This window comes from Oncorhynchus mykiss, chromosome 25 (genome assembly GCF_057628025.1).
Source record: "Oncorhynchus mykiss isolate SJ-2025 chromosome 25, ASM5762802v1, whole genome shotgun sequence".
NCBI lineage: Eukaryota > Metazoa > Chordata > Actinopteri > Salmoniformes > Salmonidae > Oncorhynchus > Oncorhynchus mykiss.
In genome coordinates, this window is record NC_143046.1 from 13,304,182 (window position 1) to 13,321,601 (window position 17,420).

Genomic DNA, 17,420 nt, shown 5'->3' on the forward strand with positions numbered 1-17,420 from the left:
TTTTTGTTTATTTTTACACTATTTAATAATGTGCTCAAAAACTGATTACATTACAAAGAATGTGTTACACATTGACATGAATCCCTATACTTTAAATAATGGTCAGGCGAAAATGTAATCTGCATTAAATAAGGCAACTACTACAATACATTTATTTCTCTTTTAGAGCAGGATATAAATAACGGGGCAACAGCTTTAACTTCCTGCGATGGAACAATACAGTAACATGATAATCATAACAATTGGTTACATTCAAACTTTCCTGTAAGTATAGCAAACAGCTGATATTCCTTCCATGACAAACAAATAATGTTTAAAATAGGCTTATCCCCAAAGCCATTTCTACTGTGTGTGTGTGCACAGGTCTTTAAAATGTTGATTTGGATTTACATTAATAAGCAGTATGTTAATCTTACAATACTTATCTCTCACGACTCATGTCATAAATGAGCTTATATGATCATAGTTACTCGAATCAAAGTTGCTCTAAAAGTAACTTAGTTAAAGTTAGTTGTGTCTGGTCTGGAGGAAAAACAATCTCTTCTTGAGGATGTAGAAGATCGCAGTGAGAAAGAGTACGAGAGCGAGGAAGATTAGCAGTTTGTCAGTGAGCTCCCTGAGGTTGTACATAGTGATGAGCTTTCTCCCCAGCTGGATGGTTCCGGTCATGGTCTTAAACTCATCATTCATCTCCAGGACTGCCTGAGACGAGGTTGCTATAGAGGAGAGAGTCCACACTGGGCAAAGACTTTGGGTTTGGACATACAGTTGAAGTCTGAAGTTTACATACACCTTAATCAAATACATTTAAACTCAGTTTTTCACAATTCCTGACATTTAATCCTAGTAAAAATTTCCTGTCTAAGGTCAGTTCGGATCACCACTTTATTTTACGAATGTGAAATGTCAGAATAATAGTAGAGATAATTATTTATTTCAGCTTTAATTTCTTTCATCACATTCCCAGTGGGTCAGAAGTTTACATACACTCAATTAGAATTTGGTAGAATTGTCTTTAAATTGTTTAACTTGGGTCAAACGTTTCGGGTAGCCTTCCACATGCTTCCCACAATAATTTGGGTGAATTTTGTCCCATTCCTCCTGACAGAGCTGGTGTAACTGAGTCAGGTTTGTAGGCCTCCTTGCTCGCACATGCTTTTTCAGTTCTGCCCACAAATGTTCTATAGGATTGAGGTCAGGGCTTTGTGATGGTCACCCCAATACCTTGACTTTGTTGTCCTTCAGCCATTTTGCCACAACTATTAAAGTATGCTTGGGGTCATTGTCCATTTGGAAGATTAATTTGTGACCAAACTTTAACTACCTGACTGACGTCTTGAGATGTTGCTTCAATATATCCACATCATTTTCCTACCTCATGATGCCATCTATTTTGTGAAGTGCACCAGTCCCTCCTGCAGCAAAGCACCCCTACAACATGATGCTGCCACCCTGTGCTTCATGGTTGGGATGTTCTTTGGCTTGCAAGCATCCCCCATGTCAAGCAAATAGGCACTGAGTTTGAAGGTAGGCCTTCAGGTACACCTGCAATTGACTCAAATTATGTCAATTAGCCTATCAGAAGCTTCTAAAGCCATGACGTCATTTTCTGGGATTTTCCAAGCTGATTAAAGGCACAGTCAACTTAGTGTATGTAAACTTCTGACCCACTGGAATTGTGATACAGTGAATTATAAGTTAAATAATCTGTCTGTAAACAATTGTTGGAAAAATGACTTGTGTCATGCACAAAGTAGATGTCCTAGCTGACTTGCCCAAACTATAGTTTTTGTGAAGTGGTTGAAAAACTAGTTTTAATGGCTCCAACCTAAGTGTATGTAAACTTCCGACTTCAACTGTATCAAATACTGCCAGCTGTTACTGCCAGCTGTTTGCTTGTATTTAAATAAGGCACCTGAGAAAGAAACCGTCCTTGGGTCCTCCATTTTGAAGTCTTTTGGTGGAACCATCTCCATATTGTTCTCACCAGTGGTGTAATGGAAGGTAAACACAGCAAATGGCACTTACACACCTTTTTAAAGTTGCTCAAACGTTTACCCACCTATTGCAAACAAATGCATTGTAAATATAGGGAGCATTACTTTATTCACTGTGAAAGGCGATCAGTGTTTACCCACTTTTTACCACTACATCACTGCTTCTCATTCATCTAGTTCTTACAGATGTGTAAACACTGAAGGAAAAGGGAGTTGGGGGATGGGGTCAGGGGCCGAAATTATAAACACTACTGTCCTCTCAGAAACAAGACTCCGATATCATTCACTCTCTGTACTCTAGGGGGAGCCACTCAGCCAGCATGGTTATGGATTCCTCACTCTGCGTCACCTGCTGTGACATCATCTGGCTGATGCTCATCAGGCTCTCTGTGATGTCACTGGACGTCTGGGCCAGGCCCTCTTTGGTCACCTTTCTGATTGGAGGGGGAAAAAAAAAACACATTCTAAATCTTCATAGTAACAGACAACAATAAGACAAAGTATAAACACACAGTGGGTGAAATAAGGGAAAGACAATGAAACACTCCAGAAGAGTATCTAGAAACAGGCAATATCGTTTACCTTTGTCTAAATTCACTATCTCCTCCATAGAGAAGAGATTCCTTCTCCAGGTTGTCCAGCGACAGTTTACTGTCCAGGTTGGCTTTCTTCCATACTGTCTGGTTAATGTAGGGACAGAAAACACACCGTTTCATTAGGATGCTTGCGTGCAGTTTATGCAGTACAGTCTGGATTCAGTACTGAAGCAACAGCAGTAATCCACACTCCTACTGTGCTAATCCACACTCCTACCGTGCTAATCCACACTCCTACCATGCTATTATACCTGAGCATCTGCCTGCGGTGTCTGTCCACCTCACTGAGTAGAGCCAGTTCGTCTGACTCCTTGTCATGCTCCCTCCCCATCTGATCTAGGTCCAGTCAAATACTGTTCAATTCGTCAACAATAACTATGACGAAAAATACTCGTCAAGTACTTATTTTTCCTGATTAAAACTATGATAACGTGACGCCCTGTGAAAAAAAACATTACCTTTTCATTTTAGTCAACAAAAATCTGACGAAACGAGAATTCCACAACAGCATAATGGACATTTAATTTGTCATTAAGCATTTTTTCATACATTTTGTACAATCAGAAACATGCAAGCAAAATATTTCATGCAATCCTCTCATTGACAGAATTTACACATTTCAGTTGCGCGGTCTGATTGAGCTGATCTGCCCGGCTCTGCCACACAGTCACTTCAGTCACATCAATAGCTCTATTTCCCCATGTGCGCTGTTTCATTCATCTGTGTTGCGGCTCTCATGCCGCAGTCAGGAAATGCGACACGTGGTTAATTTTTTCATATGGGAAAAATGAATGCTATTTGTTGACTATTAAACGTACAGTAATGCTTCTGGCATTTTTTGTAAAACTCAAATACCCCTTTAAATGAAACCACTAGAATTTAACCCCTTGACAGTTATGATGGAAAGAAAATTAGAGCTGTAAATTGTTGAACCTGTAGCCAAGCCTTTATAGACTATATGGTTAATTACGGCTGGCATTGGTTATAATCTGCCACAATATCAAATGTTGCCAGCTAAAGTATACGAGGCCTAGTTGGACAAGGCACGTGGTGGAAATTAGAGGTAGCCTAAATATTCGTTATTTAATAGACAAAACGCACTGACTAAGTGACTAAAACTAGACTAAAATTGTCCAGATTGTCAGTCGACTGATAACTAAAACTAACTAAGGATGAATCATCCCCAGCTTCCAATTGGCTCATTCATCCCCCATCCTCTCCCCTGTAACTATTACCCATGTCATTACTGTAAATGAGAATGTTTTCTCAGTCAATTTACATGGTAAAATAAGGGTTAAATAAAAATAAATGAAATGACTAGAAGTTTATTTGGATAGTCCATCTGTAGATGCTCTTTAGACTATCAGTAACATTTAAACTAACTATATACTAACCCTAAAGCATGAAACACGATAATCTCGCTGCTGATAGACTGCCAATATGTATTTATTACAGTAGAAGGCCGTTTCTTGTCTCGCTAGAACAAACGCGGTACCTGCTGAACCGGTAGCAACGAACCTACAGCAATGGTTGTCAGTAGCCAACAACTTGACTTTGAGCCAATCAGAGAGCACAAACCTCCACGAAGGGGAGCATAAAGAAGGGCATTTTCTCTGTACATCCACGATGAGCCAGTCACACTTCATATGCAGTGAAGGCTATGGGATGGTAGCTACCGAAGTGACAGACGCAATGCCCACAACACTAAATACTTCCTCCAAACTAGCTAACCACTGTAGCTAGTATTGACAATATATCACAATAGATTAGCTAGTTTCTATGAAACAGCTGCTTGTGTTAGCTGCCGAATTAGTGCAGTATCCTTAGCCATGTTGTGCTAGCTAAGATGCTAACGTTAGCTAGCAAGCTAAACATTCGGCTATGGGCTGGCTGGCACTGGCAGTATGAGATTATAGACAGTGCCTTCAGAAAGTATTCACACCCCTTGACTTTTTCCACATTTTGTTGTTACAAATGTATTTTATTGTAATTTTTTGTAAACAATCTACACAAAATACTCTGTCAAAGTGGAAGAAAAAAATACATTTTTAAATGTTTTAATAGAAAATAAAACACTTATGTAGTGTTTTGATTGGATAAGTATTCAACCCCTTGAGTGACGACATGTTAGAATCACCTTTATTTCTGGGTAAATCTGTCTCTAAGATCTTTGCAAACCTGGATTGTACAATATTTGCCCCTTATTCGTAAAAAATAATATTTTGTTAGGTTATTAAAAAATAATGGTTTTTGATTATTTTGTTTAGACATTAAATTCCCTATGCATTGTGGGTTGAAAGCTGTAACTGAATAATACAATGAATTAAAATCCCATTCATGATGGTAGTGACTCCTCGTTACTGCTTATCACTTATTAACCATCATTTATTCACATGACTTTAATAAAATATTACATTTGTTGTTCAAAAACAGACAAATAAACAAATGTTGGTCATTCGCCCAGCACTAATATTTGGCCTTGTGTTTTAGGTTACTGTCCTGCTAAAAGGTGGATTTGTCTCCCAGTGTCTGTTGGAAAGCAAAAAAGTCCTCTAGGACTTAGCCTGTGCTTAGCTTTACTCCTTTTCTTTTGATCAAAAAATAAAACTCTAGACAAGCATACCCATAACATGATGCAGCTATCCCCGTGCTTGAAAATATGAGGAGTGGTACCCAGTGATGTGTTGGATTTTCCCCCAAACATAATGCTTTGTATTCAGGACCAAAAGTACATTTTTTGCAGTATTAGTTTAGTGCCTCATTCTGTACACGCTTCCTTTTCACGCTGTCATTTAGGTTAGTATTGTGGAGTAACTACAATGTTGTTGACCCATCCTCAGTTCTCCAATCACAGCCATTAAAAACCTGTTTTAAAGTCACCAGTGGCCTCATGGTGAAATCCCTCAGTGGTTTCCTTCCTCTCCATCAACTGAGCTTGGAAGGACACCTGTATCTTGGAGGGACAGGGTGTATTAATAGTTTTGATACATAATCCAAAATGTAACTTCATACTCAAAGCGATTCTCAATACACGTTTTTTAATTCTACCCCCATCTACCAATAGGAGCCCTTCTTTGCCAGACACTGAAAACCTCCCTGGTCTTTGTCGTTGAATCTGTGCTTGAAATTCACTGCTCGACTGAGGGACCTTACAGATAATTGTATGTATGGGCTACGAAGACGGGGTAGTGATTCAAATTCATGGCAAACACCATTATTGCACAAAGAGTGAGTCCATGCAACTAATCTGACTTGTTAAGCACATTTTTACTCCTGAACTTTAGGCTTGCCATAACAAAGGGGTTAAATACTTATTGACTCAAGACACTTCTGATTAGAATTTTTTATTAATTTGTAAACATTTCTAAAAACGTAATTCCACGTTGACACTCTGGGGTATTGTGTGCAGATCAGTGACTAAATATAAATGTAATCCACTTTAAATTCAGGCGGTAAAACCAAAATGTGGAAAAAGTCAAGGGGTGTGAATACTTTCTGAAGGCACTATCTAGTTGTGGCCGTCTGGGATATGTTAACATTAACTAACTAGCTAAACATTTGTCTATGGGCTGGCACTGGCAGTAAGACGACATGAAGAGTGAATTAAATAGTTTCTTTGTTATCTAGCTAGGTAGTTATCTAGCTCTTAACAAGGGTTTTCTACTAAATAGCAACATCAGCACCAAAGACTTGTATTACTCCATCTGTGTTAGCGCAGATAGCTCGGAATGTAGCACATTAGCATACCCAAACAACACTGCATACCCGAACAACACTACTGCCACCTCGTGGTGGAGTGTTTCAACAAGGCTGAGTGGCTGACTTCCAAGGTCTTTGCTGTGTGAACTCTAAAGAGATCGAACAGTGTCGGCAGTCAAGAGGTGGTAGGTAACCCCCTTTGTTTTTACACTGCTGCTACTCGCTGTTTATTATCACTTTACCCCTACCTGTACAAATGACATTGACTAACCTGTACCCCCACACATTGACTCGGTACCGTTACCGCCTGTATATAGCCTCGTTATTTTGTGTTACTTTTAATTTGATACTTTATTTAGTAAATATTTATTGAACGGCATTGTTGGTTAAGGGCTTTTAGGTAACCATTTCATGGTAAGGTTGAACCTGTTGAATTTGGCGCATGTGACAAATACAATTTGATTTGATTTAAGTACTGTCGGAAGGCAAATGTTTGCCAATCCTACCGGTTTGTCTGAGCATTTAAAGTTGGATTTATTTGGATAGTGTCTTGTTTTGCACAAACTATAGTTTATATATGAATATTACAGATAGGCCATCTATAGATATTGGTGATGCGCTACAGACTATTTCACCTAACCCCTGCAAGCAGTTGCAAATCCAGACTGTTGATAAATTCTACAGATGGTCATACTATCCGAATAAAGCGACCGAAATGACTAAAATGTGACTAAGACTAAAATAGCTGCCAATATTTGCACAGCTGTCAAACACGCAGTAGTTTCCTACAAACACCGATGGATACAGCTCAATATACCTGATGTACAAAAGGGTGGAATATCAAGTCTAAATAGGCTTGCTCAGTCTCCTTTTCGCCATGTCTGATAGATATGGACAGGTGAAATCTGCACCAGGCAGTTGAAGGACAGAAAATGAGGAATGGAGCATATATATTATATACAGTGCCTTGCGAAAGTATTCGGCCCCCTTGAACTTTGCGACCTTTTGCCACATTTCAGGCTTCAAACATAAAGATATAAAACTGTATTTTTTTGTGAAGAATCAACAACAAGTGGGACACAATCATGAAGTGGAATGACATTTATTGGATATTTCAAACTTTTTTAACAAATCAAAAACTGAAAAATTGGGCGTGCAAAATTATTCAGCCCCTTTACTTTCAGTGCAGCAAACTCTCTCCAGAAGTTCAGTGAGGATCTCTGAATGATCCAATGTTGACCTAAATGACTAATGATGATAAATACAATCCACCTGTGTGTAATCATGTCTCCGTATAAATGCACCTGCACTGTGATAGTCTGAGAGGTCCGTTAAAAGCGCAGAGAGCATCATGAAGAACAAGGAACACACCAGGCAGGTCCGAGATACTGTTGTGAAGAAGTTTAAAGCCGGATTTGGATACAAAAAGATTTCCCAAGCTTTAAACATCCCAAGGAGCACTGTGCAAGCGATAATATTGAAATGGAAGGAGTATCAGACCACTGCAAATCTACCAAGACCTGGCCGTCCCTCTAAACTTTCAGCTCATACAAGGAGAATACTGATCAGAGATGCAGCCAAGAGGCCCATGATCACTCTGGATGAACTGCAGAGATCTACAGCTGAGGTGGGAGACTCTGTCCATAGGACAACAATCAGTCGTATATTGCACAAATCTGGCCTTTATGGAAGAGTGGCAAGAAGAAAGCCATTTCTTAAAGATATCCATAAAAAGTGTTGTTTAAAGTTTGCCACAAGCCACCTGGGAGACACACCAAACATGTGGAAGAAGGTGCTCTGGTCAGATGAAACCAAAATTGAACTTTTTGGCAACAATGCAAAACGTTATGTTTGGTGTAAAAGCAACACAGCTGAACACACCATCCCCACTGTCAAACATGGTGGTGGCAGCATCATGGTTTGGGCCTGCTTTTCTTCAGCAGGGACAGGGAAGATGGTTAAAATTGATGGGAAGATGGATGGAGCCAAATACAGGACCATTCTGGAAGAAAACCTGATGGAGTCTGCAAAAGACCTGAGACTGGGACGGAGATTTGTCTTCCAACAAGACAATGATCCAAAACATAAAGCAAAATCTACAATGGAATGGTTCAAAAATAAACATATCCAGGTGTTAGAATGGCCAAGTCAAAGTCCAGACCTGAATCCAATCGAGAATCTGTGGAAAGAACTGAAAACTGCTGTTCACAAATGCTCTCCATCCAACCTCACTGAGCTCGAGCTGTTTTGCAAGGAGGAATGGGAAAAAATGTCAGTCTCTCGATGTGCAAAACTGATAGAGACATACCCCAAGCGACTTACAGCTGTAATAGCAGCAAAAGGTGGCGCTACAAAGTATTAACTTAAGGGGGCTGAATAATTTTGCACGCCCAACTTTTCAGTTTTTGATTTGTTAAAAAAGTTTGAAATATCCGATAAATGTCGTTCCACTTCATGATTGTTTCCCACTTGTTGTTGATTCTTCACAAAAAAATACAGTTTTATATCTTTATGTTTGAAGCCTGAAATGTGGCAAAAGGTCGCAAAGTTCAAGGGGGCCGAATACTTTCGCAAGGCACTGTATATATTTTTACATTGAGACGTATTGGAGACAGGAGGATTAACTATGTATCTTATGTGAATCCGTAGCCAGTGGTGTAAAGTACTTAAGTGGTTTTTGGGGTATCTGTAATTTATTATTATATTATTAAAATATTATATTTTTAACTACATTCACTTCACTACATTCCTTAAGAAAATATTGTACTTTTTACTCCATACATTTTGAATGCTTAGCAGGACAGGAAAATAGTCCCGATTCACGCATTTATCACGCAAACATCCCTGGAGTTCGATACTGCCTCTGATCTGGCATACTCACACATATGCTTCGCTGGTAAATTGTCTGAATGTTGGAGTGTGCCCGTGACCTTCCGTAAATAAAAAAAAAAAAGGTGCCATCTGGTTTGCTTAATATAAGGACTTTGAAATTATTTATAATTTCCCTTTTGATACTTAAGTATATTTTAAACCACATACTTTTAGACTTTTACTCAAGTAGAATTTTACTGTGTGCCTTTTAACTTTATAGAAAATTAATAAAGTATCTTTACTTGTACTCAATTATGACAATTGGGTAACGTTACTTTTTCCACCGCTGTCCGTAACGTAAGGTTGTTTTCACTTCGGCAATCAACTCTGTCAGTTTGACGCGTGGTCCTGTACACTCACTGATTTCCTCATTTCAATGAGTTCAAATCAAATCAAAATGTATTTGTCACGTGCGCCGAACACAACAGGTGTAGGACCTTACAGTGAAATGCTTCCTTACAGGCTCTAACCAATGGTGCGGGAAAAAAAGTGTGTGTGTGGGTAAGTAAAGAAATAAAACAGTTAAAAAGACATTTGAAAAGAGTAGCAACGATATATACAGACACCTGTTAGTCAGGCTTATTGAGGTAGTATGTACATGTAGGTATTGTTAAAGCAACTATATGCATATGATGAACAGAGAGTAGCAGAAGCTAAAAAGTGGCGTTGGGTTAATGAGAGATAAAGATCAAATCTGGCAAATGTATTTTGTGTGATATCCAAAACAATAAATCAGTCAAAATCTATTCCAACTCCCAGCCATTGTACCAAAATGGGTAGGTGGCCATTGCTGAATAAAGAGCCCAAACAGCTGCGACAGAAAACAAGGTTATTCTCCACAATGAGAACAGCAACATACGTATTATATAGTCAAGAACAAGAGCTTACTGAATCGATAGTCATACCTGCACGAGAGCTTTTACTTCCAAGTCATGTTTGATGATTTCTTGTTCGCATAGTCAGACGTGGACAAGAGGACACCATGCTCGACAACAAACCGCAAGGAATATCACTCGGTTAAAAAGAGGGTATTTTGGTGTTGAGCAACAAGAACCGGTTTAACAAAATGCAAAAACTTGTAAATCAATAGGTGGATTGATTGATGGTTTAATATCTATAATTTCTAAGGACAATGAATGAAAGCCATCACAAACACCCAATGAGGGACACATGGAATCAAAGAAAGGCCACATTACGTGCAACATACATATTAACATATGGGGTAGCTATAGTCCAATAAAAAGGAGCCTAAAGTTACTGTCTAGAGGCCAATTGGCTCTGGCAGGCGAACCAGTATGAATCGATTATTCATTGCGGTACAGTTCTAGAAACATAAAGCCCTTTACTTTCATATCACATCAAAAATAATTTCATGCTAAATATACACTTAATGCAGTTTTAACCAGTTATTTTACAGTGACACGTTTGTGGCGCCCATCTTCCATGTACACGCAGGTGTTCCTAGTCGCAGAAAGCGAATTAGCAGGTAGTCGCTTCTGTCTACCGTAAACAAACGTTGTAAAAACGGAAATTTGACCGTTTGGGAACCCTAACCCTATTAAAAATAAGTGTAGTAATTTAACATATTTTTCCCTAGCTGATATGAAAGATACGTTCCTGTTTCCAAAACCTTACCGCAAGCGATGCTTGTTTATGTTTAGAGGAAGCATCGGGGCTCCTCTGGCGAGAAGTTGGTATAGTCAATAGGCGCTAAAGTTAGTTAGCGTCTATGAATGGCAAAGGGGGATACCTAGTCAGTTGTACAACTGAATGCATTCAACTGAAATGTGTCTTCCGCATTTAACCCAACACCGAATGAGCTAGGGTAACTAGTACCATGCCTTGCAAGATCATATATCAGTATTAGAGAATCAAAAAGTCACAGCACAATATACAGAACAAGCCATACAAATCAAAGAAAAAGGTTGATACTTCCATTCTTAAAGTAGTAAAGAGGATATTTTCAGAAAAGTCCTTTGGGGATCAGTTTGTACGAAGCACCTTTGCAGGCATCTCTCCACACTCTCTAAGGTCAGGTGTCAAAGGCTGGGTAAGGCTCTAGATTTACAAGAACAGTTCCCTTTGTGAGGAGGCGATCGAGTGCTTCATTGGTGTACAGCAGTGAGTCAGGTCCTCTCCTACAGAGAAAATGTTTAAAGTTAATTATGTATTGCTTTTTCCATCTGGGCATTGCTTTCAGATCAGTGCAGATGATTGAGATGAGACGATTTCATAAAAAGTACAGATTAAAATAGATAAGGAGTGGAAGCCACAACTACAGACTACTATTGACAGAGGTTTATTTGTTAATCGATTCATTTCATCTTGTGGCCTACACATTTGTAGCTAAAAAGGCTGAATTGCCGTAGACTTACAGACGACACAAGGAGCCGAGGCATCTGACCGAGTTTACCTGTAGCGGGAGAGGAGACCGAGGCATCTGACCGAGTTTACCTGTAGCGGGAGAGGAGACCGAGGCATCTGACCGAGTTTACCTGAAGCGGGAGAGGAGCAAGGGCTGGTATACTAGGGCCAGTGGGTTTACCTGTAGCAGGGGATGGGCCGAGGACTGGTAGACTAGGGCCAGTGGGTTTACCTGTAGCAGGGGATTGGCCGAGGACTGGTAGACTAGGGCCAGTGGGTTTACCTGTAGCAGGGGATTGGCCGAGGACTGGTAGACTAGGGCCAGTGGGTTTACCTGTAGCAGGGGATTGGCCGAGGACTGGTAGACTAGGGCCAGTGGGTTTACCTGTAGCAGGGGATGGGCCGAGGACTGGTAGACTAGGGCCAGTGGGTTTACCTGTAGCAGGGGATGGGCCGAGGACTGGTAGACTAGGGCCAGTGGGTTTACCTGTAGCAGGGGATTGGCCGAGGACTGGTAGACTAGGGCCAGTGGGTTTACCTGTAGCAGGGGATTGGCCGAGGACTGGTAGACTAGGGCCAGTGGGTTTACCTGTAGCAGGGGATGGGCCGAGGACTGGTAGACTAGGGCAAGTGGTAGTACATGTACCAGATGGTATCGTTCTTTAGAGCTGGTCCAAACAGAGGGTTGAGCTGGGCCAGGATCGCTATCAGCCAGCTGAAAACATACAACACATACTAATGATTACACATCTACATATGTCTGTCATGGCTTCTGTTATGTCTAACGGCGTTCTTTGTGGACCCCAGGAAGAATAGCGGTCACTAAGGCATCTAATGGGGATCTAAATGAGGAACAAAGATGCCTTGTTCTACCCTATAGTAATGGATGAACATCACAGCAGGGTAAGCTATAATAGAGGAATCCAACTAAGAGTTCAGCAGACTGAAGGAGACAACATATCACTAGATACTTCCCTCTGCTGCCGTGAACACCATCCCCATTATGTGGCCTCCACCGCACCCTGGTGGACATACGGCAAAGTAACATGACACGGCTTTATCTGCTAGCCTCAGCTTCAGCTTCAGAAGCTAAATAATTAACTAGGAAATGAAATGGCATCTCAGGACTACCAGGTTATATTGAATGGAATGATTACGTACAATACAAGCAATAGCCATACTCTCAGATCATTGACCCACCATACTCTAGGGATAAATTTATTTTCTCTATTGGAAAAAACGACCGCGATGAACTTTGAGCGTGTCAACATCTGTTAATGACTGGTAATCATTATGTACTGATGTTGGGACATTAAAATCGAGCTGCAGTCGTCCCAATCAATGTTAATGGCAAATGACCTAAGGGAGAATGGTGTTCCCTCTCTGTGTCTCTATGTGGGACAGATGCTGAACACTTCCCTAGCTCCAAATATAGGCCAATAGTCCCATTTCACACTTTCATGAAAGCAACATTATGCATGATGCAAGATTCAACACACACAACACTGGGCTTTAATCATTACCCCGATTCTGTTTCAAAACGTTTACGCAAAACAGAAAACGCAAAAGAGAGTTTCTATTGGTTAAATTCAGGTAGATCCTTCCCAGTTTCATTTGCTCTGTTTAATTCTTAAAACGGTAAAGGGTTTCCGTAATGAATACACCCTTGATGTTGCCCGCCTGCGCCCTGTTCCAACCAACGGAGCCAAATTAATACAAGAAGGGCCCTCATAGTGATACTGTTAAATATTCAGCTACATTCCTGGGAGGACTATACTTACAACAGGTAGCAGCAGACAGCAGTTAGCACCAACATGGTAACTATCACTCTGTGGAGGGGGAAAGAGAGGCATTATTGCACTGGGCCAAGACATTATTACAAAGCAGTAACAAGACATTAGGCTATAGACAACAACAAACCAAATGTTAGTCCTATATCTATGGTTTATTATGGCAAGTGCTCATCTCCCAGACGTCCTACTGGGCCTACTTCATGCAGATAGGGCTTTATTATGCCAACTTCAGTCACATGCAAGTGACAGAGCAGATGGGAACTAGAAATGGACTGGGGAAGTTCCAAAATTACATCTTAATTCGTCTATATTCCATCAATTTTTATCCAACAAAACGAAATTTGCCAAATGTTAAAGTTTATTAGTACTTTAAAGTCAACTCAACTATTGTTGGCCATGATGAGCAATATATTTGACAATAGAAACAGCTGCCAAGTATAATAATTTAGCAACGGACTAAAAAGCTAATAAAAAGTTATTGGACGCATACACATAAAAATAGGTTTCACATTTTCCACGAATATGAATACAAGAGACATTTGAGGTCTAGCATGAAGTATATCCTTTGTTTGCAAACTTTTATAGTTAGCAAGATATTGCTTTTTTCTATCATGTTAGCTAATTTACTCACCCTCTGTTCGGTCCCTTGGGGACAAACCACGGCACAACTCCACCAATAATCCCCCAAAACAGAGTCATCACCGACATAGGAATTACAAAACTAAGCTCCGCCATGTCTGTCTTTTGTTATAGAGTTTTAAAAGTAGAAAAAGTTAACTTATGCGCTTGACAACGCTTACACGACCTCGAAGTAGCGAAATGCTAACAGACTAGGAAGTATGGATCACATGACGTCGCCACAATAAACTGGGCTGGTAGTCAAAGATTTTTTATAAATAAACCAAGATAGACCACAGCCTGTCGTTTCCAATGCGAACAGATGGGTCATAGTGGGCAGAACAAGCATGCGGGTGGGCAGAGCCCAGCACGAGCTAGCGAGATCATATTGGCCCGTTCTAGCATACATCTGTATAGTTCCGTTGGGGACGCCTACTCTGAAATGCGCGTGTGCAATAACTCGATTTTGCACTCCTAAACAACGCAATTTTTTACAATTTTAGCAAAGGCTACCATACTACCATATTTGGTAGTGAGTGGAAACGCCAAACGGATGCTTTATAATCCAGTGATATATCTGTCTCATTGTTCTGTGGGGTAGTGGTGCCAAAAGTTGTTCATAAACGGATCCTTGGAAACTTGATCCAATGGGAAAATCAATGGAGTTTTTGGATAAATGGCCAAAATATCTTAGACCTTTTTTCTATGAAATAATCTTCATCAACTAATGGCACTTTTTGTGAATTTTGAAGTATTTATGTAATAACAAAAAGCCCTCCAGGACACATACAGCACAGATTTACACGGTTCTCAAAACCTCACTCCAGGATGAGCCTACACAAAACACAGCCCTTAGTTTAAGTGTTTCTAAAATCCCCTATGGGAAAAAGGAATGGTGGAAAAACAATTGGGACCATTTCCTTGTTTGACCGCTAAGTTTTATGGGTATTATGACAGATACTGTGGTACTCTATGGAAGCGGGCCAAAATGAATTGACACCATAAATCATTGCTGTGGCCGGATTTGGCCAGCGGGCCTTGTGTTTCACACATGTGACTTTGAGGGAACAGAGAGTGTGATTGTCTATGGATCTGAAGTAAACAGAGTTAATGTAAGTCCTCCAACCCTCCAGTCTATTACTAGGATAAATCACAGATACTTTCTCCTCCCTCTCTGAATAGTAACATGTCAATGAGCTGATCCAGCCTGTAACTTACACTCTCTGGGCTTCATTTAATTGGACCATCAGAGTAAAGCTGTAAAGCTAATATTGATCTAGACGGGTTAATTGATCTCTCTAAGTGACTGCATAGAACAAGATGACTGGCCGTGATAGTCTGCTTGCCTGCCAGCCTATCTGTGAGTCTGCCTGTCTGGAAAGGGAAAGGAGATACCTAGTCAGTTGTACAACTGAATACATTCAGCTGAAATATGTCTTCTGCATTTAACCCAGCCCCTCTGAATCAGAGAGGTGTGTGTGTGTGTGTGTGGGGGGGGGGGGGGGGCAGCTACCCGCTGCCCCTGTCTGTCCTTCTAGCCGTTTGTCTGTTTGTTCACACTAGACTGAGTCGTGTGGTGGAGTGTGTCTCTGTGTTGTCTGGCCATAGAGAGCAGATCAGCCTCACATGTAGGGAATGTCTGGAAGGGTCAGCAGTGGGGAAGGTGGAACGTTTTAAGTTCCTCGGTGTACACATCACAGACGAACTGAAATGGTCCACCCACACAGACAGCATCGTGAAGAAGGCGCAGCAGTGCCTCTTCAACCTCAGGGGGCTGAATAAATGTACAGATGCACAATTGAGAGCATCCTTTTGGGCTGTATCACAGCTTGGTACAGCAATTGCACCGCCCTCAACCACAAGGCTCTACAGAGGTTGGTGCGGTCTGCACAATGCATCACCAGGGGCAAACTACCTGTCCTCCAGGACACCTACAGGACCTGATGTCACAGGAAGGCCAAAAAAAGATCATCAAGGACAACAACCACCCAAGCCACTGCCTGTTCACCCCGCTACCATCCAGAAGGTGAGGTCAGTACAGGTGCATCAAAGCTGGTACCGAGAGGCTGACAAACAGTTTCTATCTCAAGGCCATCAGACTCTTAAACAGCCATCACTAACACAGAGGCTGCTGCCTAGATACAGACTTGAAATCATTGGCCACTTTAATAAATGAATCACTAGTCACTTTAATAATGCCACTTTAATGTTTACATATCTTGCATCACTCATCTCATAAGTTATTACTGTATTTTATATACTGTATTGCATCTTGCCAAGCCGACGTCATTGCTCATCCATATGTAGATATTCTTATTCCATTCCTTTACTTAGATGTATTGTTTTTATATATATATATACCTTTATTTCAACAAGGAACACAGACGGAGACCAAGGTCTCTTTTACAGCTGGGCCCTGCTTACAATGATTAAGAAACTACACAAGACAAAGAAAACGATCACAGATAACACAACAACAAAAAATACAGCAGCAGATTGTTACATTTACACACAGGTTATTCCCCTAACAGGTTATTCCCCTAACAGGTTATTCCCCTAACAGGTTATTCCCCTAACAGGTTATTCCCCTAACAGGTTATTCTACTAACAGCACAAGAACTTGCATTACCCGAAACAGTTACAAGCAATACAAAAATAAAAATCCTCCAATAAATATTTAAAATGGGCGACAGGGGGACAAGAGTCTTAAGTTTAAGTTTAGTCTGCAGGCTATTCCATAGGCAAGGAACATAGCAGGAAAAGGTAGCCATACCCAACTCTGTGGAAATCACATGGGCCTCAAGTGTAATCCATGTTTGAGACCTGGTGTTGGGAATTCTAATTCTAATATTGATGAGTGATGATAAATAAGGAGGTAGTTTATTCAGAAGTGCTTTATAGACACCACGAGAGCTTGTTGTTCTCGTCTCACCGACAGCAAAGTCCAACCCACATTTTGATATAAAACACAGAGGTGAGTTCTGTAGCTAGCACCCGTAGTAAACCTAAGTGTGCAATGATAAGTAGCATCCAGCGATTTAAGTGTGGATGCCATAGCATGCATGTAGATAATATACACATAATCTATAACAGACATAAAAGTAGCTTGCACAATTTGTCTTCTATTTGTAGAGGACAAACCTGTCCTGTTTCTAAAGAGGAAACCTAGCTTGATTTTTAGCCATTTATAAAGTTTGTCAATATGCATTTTAAAAGACAGTTCATCATCCAACCATATCCCTAAGTATTTATATGCAGAGACCTGATTAAATCTAGAACCATCTAGAAAAGTGCAAGTGTATTTTCAACCAACTTTTTGAACCTATTAAAAATCATGAAATGTGTTTTCTTTGCATTTAAAACCAGTTTTAGCTGTATAAAGACCCTTGTAATATCTTCATATCTGTCTCCAATAGTGATAATGCTTGGTCAGCCGTTGAAGCGATAGAGTACATGACAGTGTCATCAGCATATAAATTAAT

The 17,420-nt window shown here is 40.4% G+C and overlaps 1 protein-coding gene and 1 long non-coding RNA gene across 2 annotated transcripts; both read right to left on the bottom strand.

The window, feature by feature from the left end:
• LOC118946020 (uncharacterized) lies at positions 1-4,296 on the bottom strand. The gene is made up of 2 exons (XR_005041156.2): positions 2,580-4,296; positions 1-2,431 (listed from the first exon to the last, which is right to left on the bottom strand). It is a non-coding gene; the product is annotated as an uncharacterized LOC118946020 (long non-coding RNA).
• A 5,958-nt stretch (positions 4,297-10,254) lies between these two features.
• LOC110504600 (V-type proton ATPase subunit e 1) lies at positions 10,255-14,281 on the bottom strand. The gene is made up of 4 exons (XM_021583361.3): positions 13,952-14,281; positions 13,309-13,356; positions 12,117-12,242; positions 10,255-11,301 (listed from the first exon to the last, which is right to left on the bottom strand). The coding sequence occupies exons 1-3, from the start codon at positions 14,053-14,055 to the stop codon at positions 12,149-12,151; spliced, it is 246 nt and encodes an 81-aa protein (XP_021439036.1). The 5' UTR covers positions 14,056-14,281; the 3' UTR covers positions 10,255-11,301; positions 12,117-12,148.
• Positions 14,282-17,420: the final 3,139 nt, after the last annotated feature.